The following is a 23,531-nucleotide window of genomic DNA, read 5'->3' as shown; positions in this document are numbered from 1 at the left end:
GCTTTTCCAGACATTTTGACTTAGTCTGAATAGTTTCTCTTAAGCACCTCAATAAACAAGACCTCTGGGTATGGAAGGTTTTATTTCTGGGGCAAACACTGTGAAAGCTTTGTCTCGTAATGTTTGAATGTGTAACTATTTTGAAGCGGATGGAAATACGACCTGAAGGAAAAGCGGACTGTGGTTGCCAGTACACACTGCAGTGTTGTCTCCTGAAGCGTGTAGGATTGCTGCCGTTCCGATCTTATGGAGAATTCCTCTGGGATTCCCTTCCGCAGGTGGAATAGGGCTAGAAGGGAGATTTCTGAATGTTTTTTTCCAGTACCTTTCCCTGGGCCCTCGAGGAACCACTCCTGATCCTTGCAGGATCCTGGCAGTGCTGAGACACGATGCTCTATGACCCGAGCACAAAAGGTGTGTGCCTCAAGTCATTTTCCTGGGCAAAAGTGTGGGATTGTGTTCATACAGGCTTGTTAAAATTCCTTTTTGCTAGTCAGACTTGCCTCTGCGGAGTGGGGGGCTCTCAGGCAACCTTATTCTCCCTCACCAAGTTTTCTTCAGACTCCAAAAGTCTCTAAGCTTTTTGGGGAAAAAAAGGCAAACCAGCCTGTGGCTGCCTTTTGGAGGCTTGGGGCTTCTGGGGTGTCTGACTGAGAAAGACCTTGCCAAGAGTGAAAAAGACACCTACTATATTTACTATAATCTAAATTAGTACCTCCCTGGCTAACTTGGTATCAATTAAAGTAACCTGGAAGTCTGTTGTGACCCATGCCCCCTTCCCCTACAGCTGCTCACAGACCGTGAGGTCTCTTAGTGCTGTCGCTTTTTGAAAGGCTCTGGCATCTTGCAGTGGTCTGTCTGCTTTATTAATTAACACTTCAGGGAGTACCGCTCTGAGCTGGTAACTATTACATCCTGCCTCTGAACGGTTTCCCCAAATTGTTGTGTCTTTTGGCTGAAGTCCTTCGGTAAAATGACTCGCGAGCTTTGGTTTGAATAGAAAGCAGTCCTGGAAACTGGAGCTGCACAGCTTTTAGCTATTCCTTGGCCTCTGATCACGAAGGACCCCCGTTAGCCTGAGCGCAGAGCTGACCGCTGGTCATTGTTTGCCTTGGCACGAGAGGGACGAGAGAAACATGCTGACCTGCTGGTTATGCACTGTTGTCGATCCTTTTCTCCTGTAAAATATTGTTATTTAGCTTACTCTCGAGCTTTCTGGAGTATCATAAAACAAAACTGTAACCCAGAGGAGCATCTGGCATATTCTGTTGCTTACGCTGCCGTGCCGCCTTATCTCTCGAGAGCTACAGGTCCTTCAGGACTTGACTGTAAGCCTACTCACCGCACGTTATCTGCCTTTGGCTTCTCAAATACCCTTCGTGTGGCTGCCTGCTACACAGTGAGACCCTCCAGATGCTTCAGAAGATGCCAGCAATAAATAAACAGCACCGCGTTGTGCGTGTGGGACAGCCGTGGGAAAGCTGTAATGACGACTTCAGCAACCAGGCAGCTAAGTCAGGGCCCTACGACACCTCATCTTAGTTTTAGGGAGAGATTGTTTCAGTCCAACTTGGTTTTTAATTAGTATTTGCTGAGGCAAATTTTTGCGATTTGCATATTGCAATTTGTGCAGTAGCAAGAAACAACAGCCGCGTAAAACGAAGTAGGTTAAAACAGATGTTTAAAGAAGATTAGAACTGAGAACCAGATTTTTCTGAAGATCACTAGGCTTGTGGTTCTGCTGGGCTCAGGGTTAGACTCCCCCCCGCTTCAGTATTTTTCCTTATAACTAACATATGTTGTTATTCTCTGGTATGATCTGACTAAGGGGGTTACTTGAATTTTTTTTTTATACTGTTCACGGCAATTGCTCTGCCCGTGTGTTTATCCTCTGGGCTAAAACCCATCTTTTATCCATGAAAAACATTGTAAGAGGTTTGTTTTGAAACCAGTGCTAGAAGGTATTGAAGTCAGGCATGTCTGACTAGGGCTAATGTGCTTTGAGTCGGGAGCCTTTTATTTTTACAGAACACATGGATCCTGCCCTGTCGACTGCATTTGCTTTGGGAAATCCCCTTTGCTGCTGGAGGGGAGCAGCCTTGTGAAAGCGGTCGTACTTCCTTCCTCTCTCTCTGAAGTGGGGCAGGACTTTATTCCTCTCTCTCAGCCTCGCCTCCTGACCTGCAAAAAATAGAAAAAATACCTTGTTTCCATAGCAGTATTTCTCTGAACACCTGATGAAAATTTCTAAATCTCAATCTTGTGAAACTCAACGTGAAAGTACGCGGCTCCTTGAAACCAAATGTTTATTTTCCAAGAATTTTTTGCCACATATTCCCCCTGCCCTGATTTAGTTAGGCCTGTTGTAGTCTCCTCTTGCTTTTCCTGTGTCTTCCCCTGATGTCCAATGCTAGACTTTTAACCCACGTGCTTCTATTTCATTGTCTATTCCTTAGGCAAATGCCTTTTGCTCCCAGGTCTCAAAGCACTTCAGTAGGAAGCTCACGATTATCAGCCCTGTTTAATACAAGGGGATGTTGAGGCACAGCCCTGGAAGTGACCTGCCTGAGGTCACACAGCAGGTTAGTGTCAGAGCTGAGGTTTGAATTGATGTCCCCTGGATTTCAGGCTAGTTGCCTGGGATTTCTGATACATCTCCTCATTAAGCAGCTTGAAAGGCTGGTTGGTGTGTTTTGGTGTGTCTTCATATTCGTATGGGATCTTCTGGTTGTTTCTTAGGGGTAGCTAAGACCTAGCAAAAGTACCGGAGGATTTTAGCTTCTAGACATCTAGTTTTGGAGCCAAGTCTTTCCCCTTCTCCCTCCCCTTTGGTGGTTGCCAGGAAATAATGGAGCTTTAAAGGGCTGGGGATTTGTTTTCCCACTACGTTCTAGCATTGCTTCATTTGGAAACTATTCAATCATCAACCCCCACGTGTGCTGCTTGACCACTCCATGTGCTGGGTGCCTGAATGAAGGCTGGAGAGTATGTGAGTGGGAAGCGGGCAGAAAAGGACCAGGGTTTAAACTCTGCGTAGCATCTGGGTGAAATTCCTGTAATGAGTCAGAAAGTTGCTGGTTTGTACCTTAAATGACTGGTTTATATAGTGATGTAGCAGTTGTATGACAAGTCAGCCTCTATCCAGGCTTAGCAACCGAAAACTGGCGACCATTAGCCACTACTCCATCGGACAGACAAGGTTAGCCAAGACCACTGCAAAGCGTCTGCGTACAGTTACGTATATTGATTCTCTACAGGTGAAACCAGGAGCGCAGTGGCAGAAATAAGTCTTTTATCATCATATCGGGAAAACAGACTTCAATATAATGACCTCACTTCTGACCATATTACGCATTTCGTTACCCTTCTGGTTTTTCACTGTTTACGTGATGGGTTTGGCTTCTTTAAGGAGGTAGGGGAGAAAAATGGTTCAGTTCTGTCATGGGAGGATTTGAATCAAGGTTTGCTGTAGCTTGCTGGAACCGCTGAACTGCTGGATTTGCAGAGAAATGGGGAAATCAACTGGTAGCACTTGCGACCTGTAGAACTTTGCCCTGAGGAAAAAAAGTAGTTTCCAGCTGAAACTATTTGGCAAGTTGAGTTAAACTTACAAATTATTTTCACAGGTTTTTTTTTTTCAGTTTGTTCTTCCACTCTGCAAGAAATCATTTTCTCGACTTTGGTTTTTACAGGCGGCGTTGGACGTAGTCTCTTCCAAAGTTTATCCCCTGCTGAAGCAAGAGATATAAAGTGCATGTCGTCACCAAGCCTTACTCAAACTTTCCTTTCCTCCCAGGTCAGCCACACGGTACCTACCTGCACTGATCGGCAGCTGCTGGCGGAGGACTCGGCTCTGAGAACTGTAAGCACTGAAAATGGAAAGATTCCTGGGTTTTACCCATAACCACTGTATCGTCGTGCTGTTCTTCATCTCCCTGAGCCCGCAGGGCTTTGCTCAGTATGAACACTGGCCCTACCTCCCCGGTTACCCTGAGCCACCCCCACAAGTGTACCAGCCCCCCCAGAGACCAGCAGATGTTCCCAAGATCCAGCTGCGGCTTGCAGGGCAGAAGAGAAAACACAACGAAGGCAGGGTGGAGGTGTTTTACAGCGGCGAGTGGGGCACGGTGTGCGACGATGACTTCTCCATCTACGCTGCGCACGTGGTCTGCAGGGAGCTGGGCTACGTGGAGGCAGTGTCTTGGCTACCGAGCTCAAAGTATGGAAAAGGAGAAGGTGAGGTAACTCCAGAGCGCTGGTGGTGTACGAGCTGTCTCTCCAACCCCCAATAATTCTTGATCTCTCAGTCAAATTTAAGATGTCGTGATATTTCCTACAAATGTAACTGAAATAGCTTCCAGGTGAAGCAGTGCCTCTTTAAATCGGGGCCCCATTAGGTTAAACGGTTTAAATAGTAGGTGTGTGTCTGTTTTGACTGAAACAACTTAAGGAATGATGAGATAAAGAGCTGAAGGACCACATCCTTCAGTGTATGAACTTGGGGGATGCTTAGGAGCAGCTGGCAGTGGATAAGGGTACGAGGCTCTTCAGCAGCCAGGAGGGCTAGTTGAAAGGGAAGCTGCACCCGCAAGTATAACCTGGAGATGGTCCATTTCCCTATTCATGCTTCCATTGCCTTGCAGGGAGTCAAACAGGGCCTCTCAACGCTCCTTCCCCCTATTCTTTTTTTCCTCCAGACTGTTTAGGCTCAACAGGCTGCCTATATGATGCTACACAAGTCTTTTTTTGCCACATTATATTTGTACATAAATACTCTTCTGCTACTTTAGCCTCTCTAGAAACACATGCATCGTATTCTGCAGTGGGGACTAGCCTATAACCCCAAAGGAGTGTGCACGCTTCGTGTCCTCTATAGGACTATATTTATAATAATCTTCTTGGATGCTCTCAGGCTGATCCTGGTGGGGAAAATCTATTCACCCTCACCCCAAATTGTACAACCCTTCTCGCTCTTTGAAACTGTATGTGATGGATGTGTGGATAACTGCAGATTGCACCTCGCTCCCAAACACGGGCTGAGCAAAGACTTGGAAAGGTGAAGGTTTGCATGTTATAGCTTTGAATTCTTAAAATCGCAAAGCTTGAGAGAGAACAGCTCTGGCACTAGAATACGACTCAACAGATTTAATTGTCGCCTTTTGATATGCTGTTAGTTAAACGTTGACCTACAGAGAATTTTTCTGCAAACATTGAAGCCTGGCACGCTGATGGAACCCGCAGACAGAATATTTCCACTGCAGCGAGGATAAACGTGCTGTATGTCTCTTCCTTAGCACCGCTCGTTAGTGCTCACGCCTATAAACTTGCCCGTAAAAGAGCAAGCGGGCCGTGAGTGACTCGACTGAAACGCGAAACCTTGAATGTTGTCCCAAGCTGTGGATTTTGGCTCTTGGGGTAGAGTAGGAGATTTCCGAGTGAGAAAGAGGCCGTGACATTTGGAAAACAAACCAGAAACTGACGGCCGCGTGATTTAACGGGAGCGAGCGCTCTCCGCACACCAGAAGAGCGCTGGGTAAATCCTGATGCAGAGAGCCCGCACGGGGCGGGTCACGCCTTCCCCAAACCCCGGAGCAGGCTTGGCAGGAGCTCTTTCTGCTCTCCTGTTTGGGGAGGGCTGGCAGATCCATCGTCTGGTGATGAACCAACTGAACCTGTTGGGGCTGCGGGGACAAAGCTGGGACAGCCAAGGGAAATAGTGCAGAATCTCCTAGGGGCTCTGAAGGTCAGGCAGTCCTTTCTGTCCAAAGGACCTATTATTCCTCAGATAAGCAAAGTGTTTGGGTTCCTAAAATGTGGGAATTGCTTGTTGGCTCTTGCTCCCTGCAGTTTAGGGGGCAAATCACAGGGAGCACCGTGCGCCCAGCGTATTTCCAAAGGGAAAATGGGCGCTTTGTAAAGGTGAATCTCGGAGATGCTGCTGGGTCTTCTGCATTCAGCTGCTCCTGGGAAAGTGTGACCTAAAGTTTAGAGGTGACACCTATTGATTTTTTTTTTTCTCTGCTCATTTTAGAAGTGAGTTCTGAGGGACCTGATTTGTTAAAATATAATATATATATATGCATGTGCACGTGCACGCTCGTGTGCATATGCATATTTTGTCCAGTTTTTGCTGGAGGAAAAGTGGTAATTACAGTCTGAAAAGTGGTAATTACAGTCTGGAAACTGGATCTGGCAATTGGGTTTCAAAGAGCACCCAAATGACAGGAGGTTGCAATTGATAGTGGTTTGTTAAAGCTTTTGCAGCTTTTGTAAAAATCTGCTTTTAAAAAGTTAGGGCATTTAATCAAAAATTGGAGCTATCTTCTACAAGAGATGTAATGAGGGTTTGATAAATGAGAAATGATATAAAGAGAAGCCTTAAATAGAGAAGGGATGATGTGGTGAGTATGATTAGAGGGGCAGGGTCTAATCAGCCAAACCGAGGGGACCCGGCGACACTGCTTGCTCTGAAGTGGCTGTCATCAGAGGAGGTCATTTACCACCGTGAGCCGGACTGCAGCAGAGATCTGCCCCAGGCTGGTGGTATTTTTTTATTACCAAGCAGATAAGCGAAAGGGAAAGCTGTTTGCCGTTAGTAAGTGCTTGAGGTGGATCGTTGACGTTCCTTAGCTGTCGATTCAAGCTTATTTTAGCAGTAATCTCTTCCCCTGACACAGTAAGAGCACAGCGGCCTTACTTGCTTCCCTATCAGCTATCAGCGCAGTCTAGATTTATCCTCTCTGTGAGACTCAGTTCTATTTTCTTTCCCCTTCAGGGAAAATTTGGATGGACAATGTCCACTGTAATGGCAAGGAGACCACCCTGGCAGCATGCACTTCAAATGGCTGGGGAGTAACTGACTGCAAACACACCGAAGACGTGGGAGTGGTCTGCAGTGAAAAGAGAATCCCTGGCTTCAAGTTTGACAACTCCTTGCTTAACCAAATAGAGGTAAACATACTTAAAATTATAAGCTGCTGGTCAAGAGCCTTCTGCGGACATGGGTGCCTGCTGCTGCAGCTGGCTATCCCAGCTGGACGCTATGGTTAAAGCAAACTCTTGACAGTGCTTCTAGATGCTGGCTAAAGATGCAGCTTTCATATTTGAATTTTGGCTGTTCAAAGCATTATGTGTATAATAACAATTTGAAAGGGTGTTTATAGCATAAGTAAGGAGAAAATATATTCCTGCTGTTCCGCAGTTGCTTTTCAGAATTGAAAACTGGTTCCAAGAATGGATTTTTGAGAGCCGGGGTATGTGCTGTGCTCATACACCTTACACCTGGGTGACTTGGTTGGTTCATAGCACTAAATTACCGAGTTTTCTTTCCCACGATCCCTCCCTTTCGGCACTGGGAGCAATTTGGAGGTCTCTGGTATAACAGCGGGGATCAGCAGGTAGGCTTGGATTTGGAGGTGAACAGGGCTTATAGCCATGGCTTGAAAGGGGTGGATATTTAAGGAAAGAGGTAAAGAGATTTTTACACAGTTTGGCTAAGCAATGACGAAGTAACCATGATAACGGTATGGAAATGTTTGTGGGAATGGGGGCTTAGTACTGGAAGTGATGAAAGGAATTGAAGAGAGGAAAGCGTGGGCTGGTCACTGGGGGAAGGGTTCTGGCCAGTGACTGGGTTAGGCTGCTAGGCTGAGGCTTGGGGAAATGACAGAAGCAAAAAGCTTGAATCACCTTCCAGTGGACTTACTTGATTTCTGCAGAATAAAGAGCTGGGAAAATGCTGGGCTGGAAAGAAGTTGGGCTGAGCTCTTCAAAGAAAAAAAGAAAAACGTGGGGTTTGTTTGGGGTTTCTTTTTCCCCTTCAGCTTTTCAGGCTGGAAAGTATTTGTGGTGACTCGGCTAACATCTCCCGTGTTCGGATGCTCTGGTGTTTCAGTATGCAAATTTAGCGGTTGCTCTTGGTCACAACTTATGGAAAGAGCCTATCCAGTGACCACAGTCAAATCTTATTTTAAGCAGACAGGGAATCCAGGATGTATCGTATACCACCGTGTGGTTTCCATGGCTGAATCTTGGCTTTGTTCGTGATCTGAAACAATGCATACAACCTTCTTTATCACTTTAAAGCAAAATTATTCTAGCAGTTACTTCATAGCCACTGATTTAGAAAGGGTCTCCCAGCATTTTTCCTCTACCAGATTTTTTCCATTGGAGGTTAATGCGATGCAGCATACTTGACAAGAGAAGATAATATGCTCAGTCAAACCTTCCGTTGCCCTGCTGAGGCTCTAGGAGGAACGCCGTCTGCGTGAGCAGGCAGCGCTCAGCGCTTTCATGGAAGGTTCCCGTGCAAGGGTGCAGATATAGGGTATGAGAGCTGAAATTCTCTTTGTTGCCTTGACCTTGCTTCACTTGGCTAATGTGGGAAAGCAGGCTTTCCGGAGGGATCCCAAGGTGCCTCCATCAATGGCGCTCTTGTTGCTCAGGGAACGAGGCGAGATCATGGAACATCAGCGATGGCTTTGGCAGACGCGTGCTTCCCCAAAGCCACCGTGAATCCACAAAACAGAGGCCTGGAAGAAAAGATGCTTTAGTCTAGACGGAGGTCACTTCGCTCCGAGATGCTTCAGATATTAATCATAAAAGCTTTGGAGGGCTTTGCTTTTCCATTAGCTAAGCACTGGGGGTTGACTAATGAGTTGAACACATTGGGTAATTGAGGGCTAGCTTGTGTTGATGCTGTGTGGGTGCTTAATCTTCACATACGATAAGTAAAATGAATCATGAGATTGAAGGAGTTCATGTAGCAGAAGCCTGACTCACCAGCAGGATCACTCAGGAGAAATAGGTGCAGAGAGAAGTCATGTTCCCCATGTCCTGGCAGCTCTTGGGAGCTATGGATGGATGAAGGCATCTGCTGACGTGACAAGCAGCAGTATGCCCAGCAATTGCTAAGGGCCACTGGTGATTAAAGACGCTGAACTGATGGGGAAAAGAAGTAAAATAGAGTAGCTTTATTTTTAAGTACCTGCACTACACAGAGCTGTCAGCCTGGCTGCCCCTGTGACTTTGGCCTGGTGATAGAAAATAGTGTTGCATTTTCTGGGCAGCGGCTGCTGTCACTCCTAGCTCTACATGTCCGTGTCTGTGTGTGCGAGCTTCTCCCCTCTCTATCACTGCTTAGATTTTATGAACAACTTAGCACCACGCTGTTGCTTCTACTCCACGAAACCAGGCTGATTTTTCTTACGTCCCTATAAGATCACTGGCAGCTGAGGGGTTTTTTCTGCTGGTTTCATTGCAGCAGGATTAAGGCTAAAGGTGATGTGCTATAAATTTTTAAAATGCCATTGTGTAAGTACTTTTCAGTCACAGCTAGCTGTCAAATGTTTAAACTCTTTCCCCCTCGCTCAGCTTTCCTCCTCTTCTTAATCTTTGCTTTATCTCATTAGCAGCTGGCGTGACATAGTTTGAGTCAAAGATGATGAGCGGGGTTACTCATAGGGTCGTAAACTCCAAAACAGGGAGGTCAAAAGGCTTGTGTGAATGCAAGCTGAAAGTCTGTGCCCTCTCTAACATGCCTGGGAATTCTGCGTATCATACCTCACGTTCACCAGGGGAAACATCATCGTTTTGTAAGCTGCTGGGTTCTTTAGTCTGTAGCCCAAAGCTCGCCCGAGTGATGTTTTCTCTTTGGAATGAGATCGGGGGTTGAAAGGCCTGGAATTTTCTGCTGAGGCTGAGCAGCAGTGCTGTGGTCAGGTCTCTCTACCAGTCCCGCTGCCTTCAGCTATTGCACTGGCAGAGCTAAACCAGTATGAACTCCCTACTGAGATTCCCAGTGGAAGGTATTTCAGTTTGCCCTTAAGCTGCTTTTTTTAAAACCAGGCTTTACTCAAAATAGGTCTGGTTTAAGATGATGCACAGAGTTTATGTGTTCAATTGCACCTTCCAATGTTACTTTCCCACACTGGTTAGTAACAACTGTAATGATCCCCAAATGGACCTGACTGTTTGCAAACTGATGTGTTTACAGCCAGCAGATTAACAGGAGGAAGCGCTGACTTCAGTGTACGCCAGGGTGTAAGCTGTGGTGGGGTAGGGGCAGCAGTTTTGTTCTGCTTTCCTGTTGCAAGCATTCAGGGGACATACGTGCTTTGTGCAGCCTTGTTAGCCCATTGCCAAGCGTGTGCCATCGCACTTGCTTTCCCTTGCCTGTAACAGGGAGCTCTGGGTGCTCCCACTGCTGGGGAGAAATAGACCATCTTAAATCCATCGCTTGGAAGAGCGTCTTAAAGACCCAGTAGTGCTCAGTTCTGTGGGGTTGCCAAGTCCTGCTAAGATTTAATGTGGAAAGCCAGTAGGTATAAGGCGACATCTGACTTTGTTTTGATGGGGCTCCAGCTCAGAGGAGCTGTGCAAATTGACATTTGCTCAAATCTGGCCTTGCTTCCTAAAATCTGACAGGCAGAGAGTTCACACTCTTTTAAAAGCAACATGATAGCCCTCGAGCAGAGTTTATTTTTATTGGACAACCAACATACCTCCATTTCCCAGTTTGGAAATGCTGCAGATAAGTAGTATAGGATGAAATTTTCCATCACCATAAACCATTTGGCTTATATATATATATATGTATGCTCAGACAGATCTTTTCCCATCGCAGCTCATATTTTGGGGCTTACGTCATATCTCTTCCTCTCCCGGAGCCTTTCCGTTCCCTGCCCTGTTGGGAAGAGGCAATGCCTGACCCTTGCTTCTGTAAGACAAGTTCGCCGGTCACAGGCCGAAGTGAAACGTTTCAGTCTAGGGTGAGTGACGGAAGGTATGTGATAAGAGGACGGGAGACAGGCAGGAAGAGGTTAACAGGGCGGAGGTTGGAGCAGGTCTGAAATCCATCAGTTTGCTGCTAAAGGGCAGCGAAACTCCCATCATTTTTGCTTGCTATTTTCCGCAGCCACTGCAGCTTTTTAGCCTTGGGACTTGTTCAAAGGATTATTTCTTGGAGGGTGATGAATGTGCGTAGCAGGACAGCCCTTTCATGGGCTGCTGGCTGGTCAGAATTAGCCTGATACCCCTTTAGCTCAGTGGCTGCGTAAACACTGAAGATTGCTCGCCTTTTCAAAGCTAGGAGAGCAGCGTTTGATGCTGACGTGGGCGTGATGACATTGAATGCACTTTACACAGGGGCTTTTCCCCCTCCTCTTTTAAGTGTGTAAACTAAATATACAGACAGCGTCTCGGTAATGGAGAGAGCAGGGCTTGTGGTGTGACTTTGTCTGCTGTTACCTGTTTGCCTTTGGGAGCATTAGGAGGGGAAAGGCAGGCACCACTGGTATCGCCTTCTCTCCCCCCTCCTGCAGGTTCCAGCCCTGTGAGGGTAAGCTGCACACCCTGAAAGGGTTAAATTAAAAAAAGCAGTAGCTGTGCTTGGAAGCACTGCAAGTGTGTGGCTGAGCGTGGCTTAACCCAGTAATTGTATGTGAAGGTAAAGGCTGCCCGCAGCCTGCGTGGATGGTTGGGAACTGGAGGAGGTTGATGCTGAACCTGCTTGCTGTGAGCCTCCTCTGAGGCATCTGCACTTGCAGGACGAAGGGCCAAAGCTGTTAAAATAACACCATTGTTTAACTCCGAGTCTGATTTGCTTGCGTTCCTTCTTTTTTTAACCACAGCCTGGCGTGAAAGCTCTGTTTTGCACGCTGTAATTCGCATTAGTGGCTTGATGTACAACGTGGGTCTAACCATGATGGCAGAGCACGTTACCCGCTCGATTCATAATGGTAGCTCTTGTAGGCATTGTAGTGTGGCAGGCGCGTTGTGAGTGGTGGCTTGGCAGCTCAAAGGAAAAGAAAAGTTTAATCGTGTTGGTTTTAAGTGCTCAAAGCATATCTGAGAACACAGAAACTCCTTGCTGACTCTCTGATGGAGTTCGGGAGGGACAGACAGTCAGTGCTATAAATATATACGCTGAACTGTGATAATTCAAGCCTTGAAAATTATAACAAGTGGAATCTGCTGCTTTAGCTGAAGATCTCTGAGCACGTGGGGCCTTGTGCTGTCTGTTTGCCCCAAGTAAGCCCTGTATCTGTTCCGCAGGTGGAGCCAGCAAGGGGAAGGGCCAGGTTCTAGGAGCTAAGTGGAGGGGAAGAGCTGGGCGCAGAATCTGTGCACCTCGACTGCCCTGAGCTGCACTCCTCCTTCCACTAAGATGTCACGGCAAAAGGTGCACAGAGCAGGACAAAATGCATGCAGAAGTGCAGTGCAACTGCTGGTTTTGCCTCGTCTCGCAGTTCACAAGCATCTGAAAGTCATCGGGTGCGTAGCATGGGCCTGCTTTAAGGTTCCTTCATTCAGTGCCAAAACCTGCAGTTTAAGAGTGTGCAGAGTCTTAAATGTTTTCCTAAGCCTTTGCAGGATGCCAGAAGCTCTGAAATAAGAAAATGTGTAATGTGTGCTCACAAAATCATGAGCAGGGAATGCAGCCCTGCTTTTTCAAACAGCACGTGTCACTTAGTCTTGTCTAAACGCAGCACAGGCCCACCTGCGACTGCCTACTGGGTTGACCAGCAATTCTAAGACCACAGTAACTAACTCCTACCCTTAATATATTTCTTAAATAAATGCACGATAGGTATTTTTTTAACCTATCCCCCAAAACATCCTTAACAAAATATTTGCTGTCCACCGCCTTCCTCTGCGTGCACGCACAGAGGCTTCAAATAGGACTTCCTTTAAATATATCAACTTGCTGCAGCCACTACAAGTTCACAAATAGATCTGGTACCTGAGACTAGACTGTAGCTTTGGCCAGACGGTGGGCAGACAAGGTCTAGCTAAACATACCAGGCTGTGCTGCTATTTCTGTCCTCCTTTTCCCTTCTTGGGTGTATGCGAAGCATAAAAAAAATCTCACTTTAAAGCCCAGTGGCTCAAAGGCTCTGGTTATGCCAGGTTAAAAGTGGCTTGAACTATATTGTCCAGGGTTGTTAACCAGTGGGAAAGGGCATTGCTAAGTCCTGCTCAGGAGCTTTTGGGCTCTGTGGGTGAGGCCAAATGAAATGGTCCCGTGTGTTGAGCGGCTGCTGACTGGAAGGTGTAAGGAAGGGAGCAGGACAGGGACATTGTTTGTGGCTTGGCACACAGATAAATCTTCCCCTTATCTAGCTTCTCGCCACGCAGTGGAGACTCTCTCTGTCCCGTGGGGAGTTCCAGCTTAGATCACCACCATCTGAGACCTCAGCTCCGTCTCAGCCCTCCAGTTCTCAAGCATGTTTGACAATAAAAGGTTTATTTGCCTGCCTGTTATGACAACAGTGCTTTAACTTCTTTCCCCTTGGTGTAAATGTTTACTTCTCTAAACATAACCCCGTGTGTAACACAAATGCTGATGCTTTGCGTGCCTAGAAAGGTTCTCAGCGTCCCTTCTGGAGCTAACTCCAGACAAATATTAATTAAGCTGCTGTTTGGGGTAAGCCACCGTGTTTCTTTAGTGCTATAATTTCAAAGTGCGTGTGATAGTTTCTAGCTGCTTGCCTCAACGGTTTCTTTGCGATGGCTTGTGGCACGTCAGGGTGCTGGCTTTCTGGGCAGGGAGCTGGTGCTTGTCCAGCATGCCGGTGGGGTGAGAAAGCACCAAGGCTGGCGTTGGTGGGCCGCAGTTCCTTGGGGACCAGCGTTAACCTGTTTGTCTCCTTGCACCGACTGTATCCAGGGCCTGAGCAGCTGACGGCCGCCGTGCTGGATGCGATATCATTTCTCTGTTACGCGAGGCAATATTTAACTAAGCCTGAGAACAGAGTAGGATCTTGTTCTGTAATAAATCTGGCTAGCATGCAGTGTCTGACCCAGACTGTTTTTAAAACAGCTCAGTAGAAAGGAAATTGAGAATGTAAAAGCTTTGCTCATCATGAAACCCTCGGGCCATGATGCACACGGAACAGAGCAGCATCCTGTCCTAAGCTAAGCCTCCCACCCAAGCCAAAGTATCTCCAGGGTTCAGTGCTTCTGCCTTCTCTCGCTCGCTTCTGTCACCAGTGTTTCTTTTCTCTAGTGCTTTTCATTAGCCTGCTTTGCATGGGCAACCACGAGGCTGCCGCTGAAGCGTTTCATGGCTTAGCAAAAGGCCTCAGCTTTTGTCATTTATAATCTGCACTGTATTTGCTCCTGGACCCTAATCCTGAACTGCACTCCCATCCCTTACCCTTTTGTACTGCACAAACCCAAAACAAAAAGTGCTTGTGGTCCAGTAATATTCCCATGGGACTGCTGTCCCCCGTCGGCAACCCGTCTTTGTCTTGCAGCATCTATTTCACCATATTTATTTAACAGCTAGGACCTTGTTAGTGACTCAGAGGCACAGCTCCAGATGTTTAAATCAAAACAGATTCCACCCATTCCTATGTATGCAAAGAGATAGCTTTCTAAAAAGTAATCTTTAGGGGAAAAGACTTGGTAGCTGAGACTTCAGTGGAAGGAAGTGAAGGGTTTAAGTGCAGGAGAGAAGATGCCTCTGGGATGAACAAAGTCTGTGTGGAAAGATTCCGTGTTATGTTCTTGATCGGAAAAAAAAATCAGTTTGTTTCTTGTCCGAGTTGCAGCCTTAATGTCGTGGTGTTTGGGAAGCCAAGAAATCCTGGAGCTCCGCTGTAGATGAAAAATGATGATATGAATAGATTTCTGCACCTAAGGGGCGGTGGGGTAGGTCAGGCATAAGGACTGAAACAGCAGTTTGAGTGGATTATGGGGAATCTTAAAGCAGAAGAGCAATGGATATGGACTAGCCCGAGACAGAGGTAGCACACGGGCTCCTTGCACGTGTTAAATCAAGGATTTGTGGTAAGAAGTGCACTTTTGCCTAAGCTGCCTGCTTGTATGATCGCCTGGCCACCAGACAGCTGCCAGAGCCAGCGCTGAATACCTCCGCTCTCTTGCTCTGCAGTCCTTAGCATCACTCGTGGTGATGGTTGTTTTAAAAAAAAAAAAAAAACAATAAAGTGAAACGCACAGAAGCAAAATTTCATCCCAGTTCCCTTCCTGCCTGCATTTGAGGAGCTCCTCTGGCTGTAGGCAGGCACATACAGCCATAGCTGCTCAGTTCTCTGCGGCTCACTAGCTGGTTTCTTAGCGTCCTCGCTGAGTAGCATATGGCCGTGTGTTTAAAGTGAGTGTTGAGATGCTCTTCTGAGCAGCCCCTCTGAAATCCCAGCTGCTGTGGCTTGCTTTCAGCCAGGAGCCAGTGATTCAGAACCAGGGAAGCGTCCGCAGTCTGCGAAGTAGCAGTCGGGTTTCTAGGAACAGGGTCTCCTCCCTGTATGGATTACTGTGCATCCTCAGGGCTGTTGCAAGAAGAAAGGCTATCGATGGGCTTGGGCAGTGGAGGAGGACACAAGCATGCTGTCCTGGGCATAATTGTTCTGCCAACACAAAACAGCTGGCAAAAGGTAAAAGCAAATGTTATGAAAGTTGCGTCAGTTTTTGCAATCAGATCCGAAGCCATGGGGAAGCATTTGGTTCAGAGAGTGGAAACAAAAGCAGCCGAGGCTCATATAAAAACTTTCCAAGCCAGGAATCCTTTTGTGAAAGCTCAAAAACAAACCCCTTTCTTTTCGCTGTCTCCGGGCAGGCCCCGGCTTTCTGAAGCTGGGATTCATTGGTTTCATAACCAAGCGCAGCATGTTGGCTTGCGGTGGGCTTTTGTGTCCGGGCCTGAAGAGGAGCAGCAGAGCGGGTCTTGGACACGGCTCTTGGCGAGGAAAGGAGTGGGGCAGAGGGAATGTGGCCCAGCCCAGAATGGTTTGATGCTCCCCCCGCCCCCCATTTTTATCCTAATTTGTACTGTGGTGACGTTGGAAGCCCCAGCCGAAATCACATCTTTGCTTTGGGCAAATACGGATGGGAAGCCCTTGCTGCAGAGGCTTTGCAAGTCAGAGCAGGTGAGAGGAGCTTAGAGTTGTCTTCCCTTTCCAGGAGGGGTGAGGAAGTATGAGCAAGAGGCCAGAGGTAACAGCAAGGAGGTGGGGAAGGGAGTTTGGCTGAAATCACGCAGATGAGTGGCAGAGCTGAGCAGGATCTCTTCAGCCTCAGACCACGGAGTTATTTTACCTTCGGTCTGATTTTTATATCACTATACAGTCAAGTGGCTCCAGTGAAAAGCAGGTTGATGTGGAAGCCAGAGCATTGAATCTAGGAATAGATGTACTGCACCTCCTCCCCCTGCCCTCCGTACCCAGCGTTATCTTCCTTTCTGTTCTTTCACGCCTTTCAAGGCTAAGGAGGCTTAACTCAAGCAGCAGAAAAATGCCTTAGGATTTCTTATTGCTTGTGCAACAATGGAGCTCGTCTGCGCCAGCGCGGATATCTGAGGAAAGCGAAGGTTGATGAACGAGGCCGGTAGCGATGGAGCAGACCCGCAAACTCCATGCACAGGGTCAGCAACGCGAGGCACGCCGTCCTCTAAACCAGCAGCGCTCTGGAGAGCAGAAAGCAAAGGCAAGAGCTGATTCAACCTCAAGTACGTGGGTGGCATTGTTTCATAAGCAAAGGAGAGGTTGGAGATGCAGGTCTGAATTATACTAGTAGCTGAATTCTAAGACTTGGAGTTTAGGGGGAGAAAAAAAGGGAAAAGGACTGGCACATACATCTCCACAGCTGTTGGCCTAAATAGGTGGAAACTGCTAGGCTAGTTGAGAAGGGCTTGGTCTCTCCACTTGCTTTGTGGGTAGAGATCCTCAGCAGCATTTTTCCCTTGTATTGAGGAAGCTGAACAGTGGGTTTGTGCATGGTTTTCTTCCTCCCTGCTTTGTGTTCCTCAGCCTTAGACTGAACCAGCCACGTCCCACTGGCTTTGGGGCTTGGGCCTCTTATTTTCCTTCTTATAATGTGGGGTGCAGCCACCCCAGTTGTATTTCCTAGAGGTAGCATTGCTCTACGGTTACTGGCTTCTGAAATATTGTTGAAGGCTCTACTTTACGGTGGATATCTGAGGTGGGAGCTTGGCAGACGTGCATTTAGCTGCTGAGTTGGTTGCAGATACCTGCTTTGTGATCCTCAGATATCCTTCGGAGGATTTACTGGGTCTACCGTGTAGCTTCAGCGTATGGCTACAATGCGAGAATAAGTAAAGCTTCCAGAGATGAGGTTTCCTCGTTGATATGACAGCTTCTTGTAGGCATTCGTCTCCACGTGTACATAAAGTATGGAGAGGGTGATTTGAAAAAGTCTGCTCTAGCTATTAAGTATTGTTTGCTTCTGACTTTTATGTGCAGTCTGTTTTGACCATTAGCCCAGCTGCTCTACACGTTGGTGTTGGAAGATAAAATATAAGTCTGCCTGTATTTGCATTATTGAGCACTCCCAGTGTAACAGAAACTCTGTAATGAAAGGAAACCATTCAAATCCGTAAAAAGTTATCGGGAGAAAGCTTTTAGCACTCCTTACTGCTTGAGCAACATACGCTATAGTTATTTTGATCCTTTGCTCTCTAATCTTCCAAGATAAAGCTGGGGTCTACAGCGTGTTGAATTCTTTTCAGACGGTTTGCTGTTTGTTCAGGCTCGGTGCAAACCCTTGAGTCGCTATATCAATAACTCTCGGCTCTAAACCTACTCTCTGAGCAGAAAGGGGAATGGATAGGGATTGGTTTCGCGCTCACACAGATCATGAAAATGTCATTGCGTGCTGGTCTGCTATAGCTATCTGAAGATTGAAATACCCTCGAGGGAATGAAATGATGGCTTATTTCTTGCTGGTTTCCTCACTCCCCCCTCCTTGGCAAATACAGGCAAAACAACATGACAAAAGAGTTGGATTCACTAAAACAGAGTCCCGAGTCGGAGCAGGCTTTTGTGTGTGTGTGTGTCAGCATCTCTGAGGGATGAGACGTGTCGTGGGACCTTCGTACTGGAGCCTGCAGTGCCTGAGGTATCACGCTGGCCCTGACAGTGTGTTTATTTTCAAGTCCAAGAACAAGCCATTCAAGTTTGCACCTTATTTTTCCCTTCTGTGAAATGACCAGCAAGGACAACCCAGCCTAATCAGTAGAAAAGACAGGCCCAAAAGCTCAGCCTGGAAGTAGGAAACGCAGACGTCTCGGCTCCTGGACTGGGTCACGGGTACCGCACCAGGTCAGGGCACCCCGGGATCCTTTACGGGGACCCCAGCATCCCCACCCCTGCAGTGGTCAGAGCTCTGCTGGAAACAGCTGTAGCAACTTGTTTTTATTTGCTAAGCTGCCGAACTAATTGCAGAAGTACCAGGCCAATCATAGGGTACTAACGGCATTCCCAAGCTCTCCTTTTTTCAAGAGATTTTATCTTTTACAACTTGGTGACTTCTGTCTCCCCTTCCCTGGCTCCGTGGGCTGGTTCCTTCCTTTGCTTGTTGTTCTGATGATATAAACCCCAGGAAGGGATCCTCAAATCCATCCAGGGTTTTTGAACATTAGAATAGACCCTCTGCCTTGGGAAGTCCGTGAGATACGGATGCACGGAAGCTGCAGGAATACAGCAGAGAAGAATTGCTGCGTGTTACCCTGTTCAGGTGCTCTTTCCTCAGCATCTGTTACTGGCAGCTGTCGGAGACGGGCTGGATGTCTTTGTTTTCGTGCAACACAGCTCCTGCTAGGCTGGTGGGGTGGGAAGGAGGAAAAAACCAAACGTTCCTGATCAGAGTGCGAGTGCTTTAGCGCTAGAGGTTTAGCTGATGCTCCCGGCTGCAGGAGGCATCTTCACGTGGAGGTTAGAGTCGAGGCCTCGGGACACTTGGATGTGATTCCCTGCCCTTGTGGTCTTTGGAGCAGCAGTTTGCTCTCTCTGAGCGTCATTTCTCAATCTGCAAAAGGAGGCTGAGAATCGTTGCTTTCTCCCCTCCTTCGAATGCTCTGTTTGCCTTGGAGGCTTTTCAGATTTGTCACCGCCTTCCCTCCCTGTGAAGACCTCTGATGGTGCAGCAGTGAGGATAGTGATGGATCAACGGTAACTAATAGGTGCCACGTGGGAATAACGGCTCTGCTGCAGATGTTTAACATCTGGAAGGGCACTCTGCGGGATTCCAAATGGGGCTAGCAACTGCCGTGGTGCAGCTCGCTCACAAAGCACAGGCGGCGAAACCCCGCTCTGTTCCCGACGCTCCTCCTCTCAGCCGCGCCGAGGACGGGCTGCAGCCTCCCGCCTGCCTCAATTCAAGCAAAAATGGAAGCGGCTGTCGAGTGAAAACCACGGGTGGATTTCAGCACGTTGCTGATGTCGGGTCTAGTCAGGGAAAATGTTCCATTTCGGTTACTTTAATATGCAGAAGGGCTGATACTGACGTAACTACGTGCAGCAAACATACTTAGGGCTTTATATAGGGTGGATATATCCTGCAGTCACAGACGGAAAAACTCACTTAGGCTGTCTCACCCACTTTCTCAGCTGTCAATGCAAATTTCCTCCTTAGTTACTATCTTTTCATGTGCTTTTCCAGTGCAGTTTTAAGCTTTGGCTTTTTGTCCTTTTGGGTTAATCCTTTTAATAGGTTTTTATTAAAAACACTCTTAGATCTTCAGCAAAGTTATTTCCAAATGGATTTAAGGCTTTGATTAACTCCTGTTTCCTGGTGAAGAAATACTAAGGCAAGGTAGAGGGAGCAGAGGAACAAGGTGCTCTCTCAGGCAGCGCTGGCCTGGAGCTCCAGGTAAACACGCTTTCTCCATCAAGTGAAGAGCTGGAAACATTTCATAAACTGCGCCAGGGGAATCGGGAGTTGCAGGTCTGGAAACCAGCCTGGGGAGGCCTTCAATGCATAGAAGCTCTGCTACTTTCCTGAGAGCACGTAGTCAAAAGCTCTGCAATATTTCATGAGAATCTGCCAAACTCAGGAGAAACTCTTTGTATTGCAAATGGACTTCCCAGGCTACACAGGAGGCGTGCAAGTTTGGTCTTGCGTCAGACCCTTTGAGCACCTTAAAACGCCTCAGATGTCACACACTTGGATATTGTTGTGGGTTTTTTCCTTCCTGAGGGCTGCAAGAGCTTTCAAAACCTAAGCCCAAACTGAGAGCCCTGTATGGGTAGCCCTACCCTACTGAGTAAATCACAGGTCCTGTTTTCCAGGATCACCAGGGGTGTCTCAGGATGCTCCAGCCAAGTTGCTGAAGGTGAAAGGAGGCATCAGCGATCTCTTTTGCTGTAAAACTGGGTGGTAAATGTAGACAATAATAATAAAAAAAAAAAAAAAGATGGGGGGAAGAAGAAAAGGGCAGAGGGGAAGAAGCCTTAAGTGACTTGCCCAAGGTGCTACGGGCAGAGCAGCAGCAGAGCTGTGGATGAGGAGGAGGCGCCTGCCCCTTTCCCTGCCCCAGCAGGCTTTCTCCGCCCTTGTTTTCCATTTGCCCAGGGTCTGTTAGTTGCATCAGTGTCGGGGAAGCATCTGGGGAATGGATGCACCACGTGTAATTTGCAGGACTCTGCATGCCCTGCTGAGATCTCCCTGACTTCAGTACCTCTGCGTGCCGCTGACCGCTAAGCAGAGGCCCGTGTGTCTTTAAAGCTCTGGGCATTTTTCTTCTCCAAGTGATTGAATTTGAGCGAGGGGAGGGGAGGATTCCTCAGTTCTGATGTAACTGTTAGCAGAACCACGTGGTTTTATACATTTTTTTTTTTTTTTTGACAAGAAAAGCTCTCCTGGAAGCAAGTTATAAAATTTTCAGTAGCTCTTTTGTAATCGCTTGCCACAGCGGATATTTTCCAGTCAGCCTTTGCTTTTGGGCTTGGGTCCCTGCAAGGTTTGTTTGTGCCGTGTCCTCACGTAGGCTCCAAATGTGAAATCCATTCAACCTTCATGACTCATTTGCAGTCCCAAGTAACGCTTCAGCTGGAGGAGGAACCCGGCTTGGGGAAGCAGCGAAATGCCGGTGTCAGCACATCGGGAGCCCAGCTTTCGCAGCGCCTGCCCAGGCCAGGTGGGGAAGAAATGCCCAGCGGCTTGATGAGCGAGCCCCAACCTCCTTCCCTGCCGGGGCACCCGCTTCCCTGCACCCTGCCAGCATCAGGGTGGCCCTAGCAAAGCTGAGCTTGGTTCGCTTCCGCAGCAACTGAGACTAAATCAAGGTCACTGTGCTTCTGAAACAAGCACTTCAATGAATTCAAGTAACAAAGGGGATTTGTAACAAAACCATTTGTAAAATAATGCTGCTTTTTAATGAGAAAAAGCATCCTCTTTGACAGGATGGATCTACACGAGGTGGAAGGGTTTGCTTGCTTCCCTGTTGTGTCTTTTCCTAAACAGCTCTTCCTTTCTGCCTCCCTCTGTTCAGCCCTAGCCCTGAACAGAACTGGTTTTTGCTCCCCACCTCAAAGCCACACGAGCAGTTTCCTTGCAAGCCAGCGTCACTCGCGTTTCTTTTATGCTTACAGAACATGAACATCCAGGTGGAGGACATAAGGATCCGCGCCATCCTCGCCACCTACCGCAAGCGGGTGCCTGTCACAGAGGGTTACGTGGAGGTGAAGGACGAAGGGACCTGGAAGCAGATCTGCGACAAGCACTGGACCATGAAAAATTCCCGAGTTGTCTGCGGCATGTTTGGGTTTCCGAGTGAGAGGAAATACAACACCAACGTCTACAAGTAAGAGCAGAGCTTTGTATGAGACAAGCACGTCTCTTTGAACACTTGGGGCCTTGTTCAAAAATGCAAATTGTCAAATGACACTGGAGAGCTTGAGGTAGAAAAACCTCCAACTGCTTCATTCCTTCAGATCAGATTTTCCTTCTGTGTAAATATTTGAAATGTCAAGCATTTCCTTGTGCAGACAGGGGGGTTGTTTGGTCCTCACCGTTGTGGCTGAAGACCTAGTGCAGTATCGGTTGTAGTATTTGATAGGTTCTAGAATAGGAGATGTGGACAGTTGGCCCAATAAATCTTTTTTTCCACCCTCCCAGCTATAGGATAGCTGTTTCCTCCACCAGCGATGGGTGCAGTGTTGCGTGTAGGGGGTGGGATGGATGTGAACAAATGCATCACACTCTCCCAGTAAACCCATCAACTGCACGAAACCCTAAGTGCTTACCCCATCCCTCTGCAGAAAGGCAGCTGTAGGACCGGATCTGGTACGTGCTGAAAGCCCCAGGGGGTAACGTTGGAATAAAACGGGCCTTTGTTGTGCTGCTTTGCTCAGGTTCCTCCTTCCTGCTACTGCCTGGAATTCCTGCTCTCGCAGCTCTCATGACACATTCACCCAATGCTCTGGCTCCCACGGAGACTCACCGACCACGGTTCGGGGGTGTCCAGCTGCCACATCACCCACAGAGGAGCAGTCTGCCCAGGGGAATATTTCCCAGTAAATCTCCCGCTGTTGTTAACCCCAGTTCAGCTCCTTTGGCACTGGCACTTCCTCAGGGTCCCAGGCTGGAAGAGCTGCCAGCCATCTCCAGCTGTATGACTTGCTCTGTCCATTCAAGCCTGCTCTGAGCTCAGTGCTGAGCTGAAAGAGCCAGTGGTGCATCCACGCTGCTCCTCCCAACGTTGCTTCTGCCTGCGCACCTGAGATTCTGCTTGTAGAAGGATGCAGCTTGGGGCAGCTGCGATTTCGGTGCTGCTTTTTCTTCCTAGAATTGTAGATTGCTTTAAAATGAGGGAAGAAAATAGTGATCTGTAGGGAGAACGTTGTGTATTTCGGAGCTGCAGACTGACCATTTCAGGCTGTGTTACCTGTTTCTTGAAAGCCAGGAGCTCTCGTCCTTTTTATTGTCATTGCTTCAGCTTGCATTTTGCCACCAGCCTTCATCACAGACTTGCTTCTTCCTACGCTGTTCCCTAGAAATAACACCCTAAAGCAGATGAAAAATAGTTTAAGTGAAATTCTGTCTCATTTCTTTCCTGCACTATGACCTATGGAGTGGGAAAGTGTCGGCCGGTTAGGGGGAGAACTGAATTCTCCAGGCAGGAGTTGTGGTTTTCCTGCCTCCTCCTTTTGGCCCCTGCGATTGCTATTTCCGAAAGCTCCCTCTGGAACTGGCTGGCCATGCCTCATTTCTTTCATTAGCAAGATCGTGATCAATTGAAGAGGTCCTTGGGTTGGAATAGCGTAAAGCCACATAGCAGCACAAAGAATATAAAATAACCCAAGTGGAATTCTGTTCTCAAGCTTCCTGGGGAGATGAGCGGTGAATTAGGACTCGCTACCAGGCTGTCTCGTGTTTTGCCCTGGATACTGGTTAGAGGAGTGTTCGTTCCCATCAGTGCAGCATGTCACCCTCAAACTCAGCTCTGAGATTCCCATCCCCTGCATCAGAGCAGGAGGGCAGAGTAAATTACCTTTAGTAAGACAAAGTCGAATTTTTCCTGCTCCTCAGTTGTGGTGTTTCCAAGAAAAGCACTAACTTCAGCAGCTGAAGCCATCTGCCTTAAATAAAAGGGCGCTTGGTAATTGTCTTGTTTCTTACAATAGCACACGTAGAGATGGAAAAACTGAGGCACGGTTGTTCAGCATAATACTCAGCAACGCTGAAAACCCCATTCGCCGGAGCTGGAGTTATGAATACGCAGTGCTTACAAATAGGCTTGGAGATCTCTGCTACCGAGCCAGGTTGCTTAA

The 23,531-nt window shown here is 47.7% G+C and overlaps 1 protein-coding gene across 4 annotated transcripts in view; it reads left to right on the top strand.

The window, feature by feature from the left end:
- The window catches only part of LOXL2 (lysyl oxidase like 2), a 54,178-nt gene that overhangs the window by 6,456 nt on the left and 24,191 nt on the right, over positions 1 to 23,531 (top strand). For 2 of the 4 annotated variants that reach the window (XR_012657371.1, XM_075074556.1), the window contains exons 2-4: positions 3,797 to 4,236; positions 6,776 to 6,951; positions 21,351 to 21,562. Coding sequence is in view for 3 of the 4 variants with exons in the window: in XM_075074556.1 (XP_074930657.1) it covers positions 3,876 to 4,236; positions 6,776 to 6,951; positions 21,351 to 21,562 (749 nt within the window). In the remaining variant the exon portion in view is untranslated. Of the gene's footprint in view, positions 1 to 3,796; positions 4,237 to 6,775; positions 6,952 to 10,690; positions 10,770 to 20,802; positions 20,897 to 21,350; positions 21,563 to 23,531 lie in introns of those variants that run through there. The other 2 variants (XM_075074557.1, XM_075074558.1) reach the window with 2 other exon arrangements.

This window comes from Phalacrocorax aristotelis, chromosome 24 (genome assembly GCF_949628215.1).
Source record: "Phalacrocorax aristotelis chromosome 24, bGulAri2.1, whole genome shotgun sequence".
NCBI classification, from domain to species: Eukaryota; Metazoa; Chordata; class Aves; order Suliformes; family Phalacrocoracidae; genus Phalacrocorax; species Phalacrocorax aristotelis.
This window is presented reverse-complemented; position numbering and strand designations above follow the sequence as displayed.